Here is a 7,271-nt window from a genome sequence, read left to right on the forward strand (position 1 = left end):
ACTTGGGTCAGGGGTCAAGCTCCTTGCATGCCCGGGTGATTACGAATTGACCCGATTCACATTTCCGGCCGAAGCCTCGATCTCAAACCGCCAAATGATTTCGCTGGGGGGCCCAGGTGAGAAGACCCCCACTTTCCAGGGCCATGAGCGAGGCCCCCCACGGATGGGGAGAGACCATGAGAGCCAAAGGAGATCACACGGAGCCGATGTCTCCAGTTCACATTTTAATTCGTACAGAAGCGGGCGCGTCAGTGTGTGTGGTGGCTTTGTATATAGGGAGCGGTGGCGCAGCGGTTAGCGCGGTGCGCGATGAACCCAGCGACCCGAGTGCGATTCCTGCTCACGGTTAGCACAAGTGACGATTATCTGAACCGGTCCTGGGCCGCCTCCAGGTCGACTCAGCCTCAAATGAGTATCTGGTGCCGTGCGTAATCGTCGTGACTAGGAAGACAAAGGTGGCCGGGCGTGGTGCTGGCCACCCACCCCCTCGTGGCCGCCTTCATAGGCGCTCGATAACAGCACTTGCCCCAACAGTCTGTTCAGGCTAGACGGGGGATCTTTTCCTGTGTCATTGTATGCGTGTATGTCAATGTGTATGCATATGCGTACCTGTGTGTGAATTGTCTTTGTGCACGTGTGTGGCATCTGTGTAAGTAACTGCGTGTCTGTGTGTGTCGGTGCGCCCTTGTGTCTGTGCGAGTGAGAGCGCATCTTCCCGTCTTAGTCTCTCTCTCTATGGTACACTATATGCATGTACTGTGCCGTATATATGAGCGACTATACCGTAATCCCAGAACGCCTCTGCAGGTATAAATATTCTCGCGACGCCGTCAGCTCAACATCATCATCACCGTCGTCGTCGACATCATCCACACCATAATCCTCATCATCAACGATCATCCTCTCCTTCAACATCATCCCCATCATCGAGCGCCGTGAAGGTTGCGTGGTGTTGAGGAGGTGGGGAGTTTGTCGGGGCCGGGCATGGTTAAGCGACTGTTCAGGAACGTCGTCACCACAGACCTCACACCGCCTGGTGTGTGCGTGTCATCTCGGGTTAACCCCCCTCTGGGGGAATCCCCTTGCTCCCCCCTCTCGTGTTCCCCTGCCTGACTTCCTCCACCCAAGTTAAACGCGTGAAGAGGGACCCCCCCCCCACCACCACCACCACCCTCCCAGACTGGGGGTCACCTCGATCGCTCAGGCCTTGAGCAGCCCCAGTTTCCTCAGCGCCTCCCTGTGCTCCTCCTCTGCGGCGCGTCCGCGCGGTGAGAAGTGAACCGTGATGCCAGAGGGCCTCAAGCCCGGCCGCTGCCCCTGCTGCCCGTGAGGAGGGGACCTGCCTGCCCGCCCAGGGCCCCTGCTACCGTCCCCGGCGTGGCCCAAGGGCCCCGTGGGGCCGGTGGGGCTGGTGGGGCTCGCGGAACCCGTGGGACTGGAGGGCCCCGGAGAGAGGGGGGCACCCGGTGACGGGGCGCGAGCGGGCCCCCTGGGGCCGCACTGCGGGGAGCGTGGGCCCCGTGGGTCCCCCTTGCCCACGGAGTCCTTCTTGAGGAGCCCCAGCCTGGCGAGGGCCTCCTGCCGGGCGTGGTCCTGCCCGGGTCCCGCAGGGAACTTTACGGAGCAGCGCCGCACGACGCCCGTGCCCCGGCATCTCTCGGCTTCGACTCCAGGTCCCTGGTTCTCCAGCATCTGTGCTCCACCTCCTCCGTTAGGCCTTCCGTCTCCACAACCACCTCGTCCACCATCACCACGCTCTCCATCTGCCCTCGCGACATCTGCCCTCGCTACATCAGCACGCATTCCATCACCACCTCCTCCACAGCCGCCACCGCCTCCTCCAACTCGTCCGCAGCCTGCACCGCTGCCACCACCTCCACCTCCTCGTCCAAGCCCACGCGTTCCATCTCCACCTTCCTCGTCCACTCCTCTCGTCCCCGTCGTTCGGAGTTGCGCGCGGACGCGGTGGGGCCCGGTAGACACGTCGGTCACCTCGTCAACCTCCTCCGCCTTGTCCTCCTCGTTCCCCTCATCATCCCTCCTCTCATCATCCTCATTCCGCTCGTCGCCCTCGCTCCTCCCCCGTCCTCTCGACGCCGTCTCGGCGCCACTTGGCCTCCCGTCGGGCAGACGCACGCTGGGCCGCGGGAAGAGGTATGGCCTCCGACTCCTGGGGTCCGCGTCCCCACCGGAGCCCTCGGGAAGCCCGGCCCGAGCTTCGGGCGCCATCTCCGCGGGGTCGGGGAAGTCGCGCACAGCTTGACGAGGTGGAGGAAGGGAAGAGGAAGACACGGCGACTAGCCTAATCAGCGCGTGAACATCGCAACGAATCTTACCATAACAAAAAGAAACAGCCGTGCTCAATCCACTGCTGGACTTCACGCTGGTTTACTGTGTGGGTTGGTGAAGGTGGTTGGAGATCACGTGGGAGCATAGCTCTCCAACACTGCCAGGATCGTGCTGCTGAAGGAGAAATAAATCGTCCACGTTTGTTGAAGACTTTGTTAAGTGTCTGTGTCAGGTGGAGGAGGGACTACGACAGACATTGTGCTCAAGCGGTGATCTGACCCAAAAGTCTATTATTATTAATCAAGTACAGTAACAACAATGGATGTTGCGCCTCCTACCCTCTGCTGCTCACAACATCGTTCAGCAACATCTCACTTTGTAATATAATACTATTTATAAAGATCACTATTTATATCTTACTATTTATATTACTGGGCGTTTAGTTTAAGGCCACGTGTGATGAATTCGTGTTGATTGCGTTACGCTTCCGTAGCCCCGTAACCAGATATGAGAGACATCACCAAGGCGCCACAACACCACGTGCCAACATACAACATCACAACACCACGTGCCAACACAACACCACGTGCCAACACAACACCAACAACACCACGTGACATCACAACACCACGTGCCAACACAACACCAACAACACCATGTGACATCACAACACCATGTGCCAACACAACACCTACAACACCACGTGACATCACAACACCACGTGCCAACACAACACCAACAACACCATGTGACATCACAACACCATGTGCCAACACAACACCAACAACACCACGTGACATCACAACACCACGTGCCAACACAACACCAACAACACCACGTGACATCACAACACCACGTGCCAACACAACACCAACAACACCACGTGCCAACACAACACCATGTGCCAACACAACACCAACAACACCACGTGACATCACAACACCACGTGCCAACACAACATCAACAACACCACGTGACATCACAACACCTACAACACCACGTGACATCACAACACCACGTGCCAACACAACACCAACAACAACACGTGACATCACAATACCACGTGCCAACACAACACCAACAACACCATGTGACATCACAACACCACTTGACATCACAACATCAACAACACCACTTGACATCACAACACCACGTGCCAACACAACACCAACAACGCGTGCCAACATACAACATCACAACACCACGTGACAACACAACACCAACAACACCACGTGACATCACAACACCACGTGCCAACACAACACATTACAAAACCACGGTGCCAACACAACATCAACAACACGTGTCATCATTATAACACCACGTGGCAACACATTACACAACCACGGTGCCAACACATTACACAACCACGGTGCCAACACAGCATCACAACATCACAGCGGCACGGTGCCAACACAACGCCATGTGCCAACGCATCTCAACACCACCGTGCCAAAATATAATCACCACGTGCCACATACAGCATCAACAACAACAACACAACAGGATGAGGCGCGCTGTGATTGTGATGCCGGTCATGGGGGATGAATGATGGTTGTAGTGGTGGTGGTGGTGGTGATAACGATGCTGGTGGTCCTGGTGGTGATTATGGTTGTGATATGACCATCGTGGTTGGTGTTGATGATGGTGGCGGTCGTGGTAATGATGTAATGATGTTACGGATGGTGGTGTTGATGCTGCTGCTGCTAGTGACGGTGATTCTGCTGATGGTGATGTGGTTAATGATGGTGATGTGGTTAATGATGGTGATGTGGTTAATGATGGTGATGATGACTCCATCATGGTGATGATAGTGGTGGTGATTATGCTAATGCTGGTAGTGGTGGAGACCTCCGATGTTCAGTCTGAAGCTGCTGGTGATGATGACAACGTCATTGGAGCAGATGATGGCTGTTGGGCGAACTCACATTCCTGCTCTCCGTGCCGGATGCTCGCGTCCAGGTAGCGCAGCGCCGCCATCTCCTCAGCGCCCAGCTCCGCGTCCCCCTCTCCCAGGGACCCCGGGGTCGCGGGGGTCCCTGGGGGGGTCCCGGGGGGGGTCCCCTGTCTCCCCGCGTGCCCGCCGCTCTCCCTCGGAGACCTCATCACAGCCGCCTCATCTCCCAGCCCGTTCTCGTGGTGCTTTTGGTTGGGGTGGTGGTTGTGGTTGTGGTGGTGGACGCTCCTCCTCGCCTCCCGGGGTCTTCGGGGGTCCCCTTGCGGGTCCCCTCGCGGGTCCCCTTCGCCCGGAGGTTCCGGTGCAGCCGCGGACTCGACCGTGGCGTCAAAGTAACGGAGACATTCGCGCTCCTCTTCTGAGAGGAGGCTCCACTCATCCTCCTCGTCCTCCTCCTGACCACCATCACCACCACCACCACCATTCTCCTTCTGTAGGTGCGGGGTGGGGGGCGGGAGGAACGAGGTGAGGTGAGTAGGGCGTCACAGGTGAGTAGGCGCCACAGGTGAGGTGAGGAGGGCATCACAGGTGAGGAGGGTGTCACAGGTGAGGTGAGTGGGGCGTCACAGGTGAGTAGGCGCCACAGGTGAGGTGAGGAGGGCATCACAGGTGAGTAGGTGCCACAGGTGAGGTGAGGAGGGCATCACAGGTGAGTAGGTGCCACAGGTGAGGTGAGGAGGGCATCACAGGTGAGTAGGTGCCACAGGTGAGGTGAGGAGGGCATCACAGGTGAGTAGGTGCCACAGGTGAGGTGAGGAGGGCATCACAGGTGAGGAGGGTGTCACAGGTGAGATGAGGAGGGTGTCACAGGTGAGGTGAGGGATGAGAGGGCGAGTGATGAAGATGAGAGACTAAGAACGAGGATATGGAAACGTGAGGGGGGGGGGCAGGCGTGGAAGGTGAGGCATGAGGTGAGGAGATGCAGGTGACGGGTGAGAACAGAGGCGATGAATAAGGTGAGGGGGGGGAGAGGCGATTATTGTCTGCGAGTTGAACTTCTATCGCACCGCACGTAGCCAGCCGCGCTAATCGGAGCTGCGGGGTTGAGGGTGGATCGCGAGGTCGCAGATGAGGTGGGAGAGCGAGGGGGGAGGGGGGTACGGCGAAGGGATGACGGCAGTGACGGGATGAGAAGTTGATGAGGTGAGACGGCGTGAAGATGATGCTGCAGTGGAGTTACTCACCACGTCGCTGTCGCCGAGCGAGCCACCTCCTCTCCTCGCTCTGCCGCTCCATCCCGCGGGAGACCCGTTGTGGGTGGACATGATCCCCCCCCCCCCCGTGTCCTCTCGTCTCACCTCGTCCTCCCCACGTGTCTCCCCTCGTCCTCCCCACGTGTCTCCCCTCGTCCTCCCCACGTGTCTCCCAGTGCCCCCCTCGTCCTCCCCGTGTCTCCCCTCGTCCTCCCCACGTGTCTCCCCTCGTCCTCCCCACGTGTCTCCCAGTGCCCCCCTCGTCCTCCCCGTGTCTCCCCTCGTCCTCCCCACGTCTCCCCGTGTCTCGCCGCGTGTCTCCGCACGTCTCCCCGTGTCTCCCCTCGTCCTCCCCACGTCTCCCCGTGTCTCGCCGCGTCCTCCCCACGTTTCCCCGTGTCTCGCCGCGTGTCTCCGCACGTCTCCCCGTGTCTCCCCTCGTCCTCCCCACGTCTCCCCGTGTCTCGCCGCGTCCTCCCCACGTTTCCCCGTGTCTCGCCGCGTGTCTCCGCACGTCTCCCCGTGTCTCGCCGCGTCGCCTGCACGGGTCTCTCTGTGCGTTGGGGTTTGGGCGAGGGCGGTGGGGACGAGGGTAGAAGTGGTGGGGGGGAGGAGGAGGAGTTGTGTAGGGGGAGGGTGAGGCTGGTGGGGGGGGTGGTGAGGCTGGTGGGGGGTTGGTGAGGCTGGTGGGGGGGGTGGTGAGGCTGGTGGGGGGGGGTGAGGCTGGTGGGGGGGGGGGGTGAGGCTGGTGGGGGGGGGGGTGAGGCTGGTGGGGGGGGGGGGGGCTGGTGGGGGGGGGGTGAGGCTGGTGGGGGGGGGGGGTGAGGCTGGTGGGGGCTGGTGGGGGGGGGCTGGTGGGGGGGTGTGAGGCTGGTGGGGGGGGGTGGTGAGGCTGGTGGGGGGGGGGGCTGGTGGGGGGGTGTGAGGCTGGTGGGGGGGGGCTGGTGGGGGGGTGAGGCTGGTGGGGTTGTGGTGAGGCTGGTGGGGGGGGGCTGGTGGGGGGGGGGGTGGTGAGGCTGGGGGGTGGCTGGGTGATCCATGGGAGGGGAGGGTGTGAGACTGGAGTGTCACTCTGTGTGTGTGTTGGGGAGTGGACTTGCCCCGACACACTGTGAAGGCTATATGGGGGATCTTTATCTTTGTTGGGGAGCGGTGGGGTAGCGGTTAGCACGCTGCCCTACCCGCCTTAAACGCGTGCCTGCCACGGCGCGTGTAAACATGGGGCACTGGGGAGACGAAGACGGCCACCTACCCAGTCGCGTGCCGTCCCCGGCCTTAATCGGTGTCCGCCAAAAGCGCTTGCCGCTGAGAGTCTATTCCAGGCTATGTGGGGGGGGGGGGTCTTTGTCTTGCTTGGTTACAGTGGGGCTGTGGGTGTGGGGGGGGAGGTAAAGAACGTGATGAGGGGGGGGGTCTCGTGTGCGCATTCCACAGTGGCGACGTCATTGGCTGTGGAGTCGGGGTCCGTGATCAGGCGCAGCCCCCCCCCCACGTCTCCTACAGCAGCGCCCCCCCCCCACGCCTCCCCCCCACGCCTCCCCCCCCCACGTCTCCCCCCCCCCCCCACGTCTCCTACAGCAGCGCCCCCCCTCCACGCCCCCCCCCCCACGCCTCCCCCCCCCCACGTCTCCCCCCCCCCCCCACGTCTCCTACAGCAGCGCCCCCCTCCACGCCCCCCCCCCACGCCTCCCCCCCCCACGTCTCCCCCCCCCCCCCACGTCTCCTACAGCAGCGCCCCCCTCCACGCCCCCCCTCCACGCCCCCCCCCCCCCACGTCTCCTACAACAGCGCCCCCCCCACGTCTCCTATAGCAGCGCCCCCACACCTCCTAC

General features: G+C 61.4%; 1 protein-coding gene across 1 annotated transcript; it reads right to left on the reverse strand.

Moving 5' to 3' along the window:
* Positions 1-211: 211 nt before the first annotated feature.
* Positions 212-5,521, reverse strand: PROSER2 (proline and serine rich 2). Its single transcript, XM_078609507.1, has 2 exons — positions 5,431-5,521; positions 212-4,677 (listed from the first exon to the last, which is right to left on the reverse strand). Exon 2 carries the CDS (start codon positions 2,227-2,229, stop codon positions 1,201-1,203), a length of 1,029 nt encoding a protein of 342 aa, XP_078465633.1. The 5' UTR covers positions 2,230-4,677; positions 5,431-5,521; the 3' UTR covers positions 212-1,200.
* Positions 5,522-7,271: the final 1,750 nt, after the last annotated feature.

The sequence above is a fragment of the Lampetra planeri genome, chromosome 32 (assembly GCF_965212315.1).
Source record: "Lampetra planeri chromosome 32, kcLamPlan1.2.h2, whole genome shotgun sequence".
Classification (NCBI taxonomy): Eukaryota; Metazoa; Chordata; class Hyperoartia; order Petromyzontiformes; family Petromyzontidae; genus Lampetra; species Lampetra planeri.

Coding starts and splice junctions, on each gene's coding strand:
- PROSER2 (XM_078609507.1), bottom strand. CDS start 2,229: ATGGCGCCCGAAGCTCGGGCCGGGCTTCCCGAGGGCTCCGGTGGGGAC.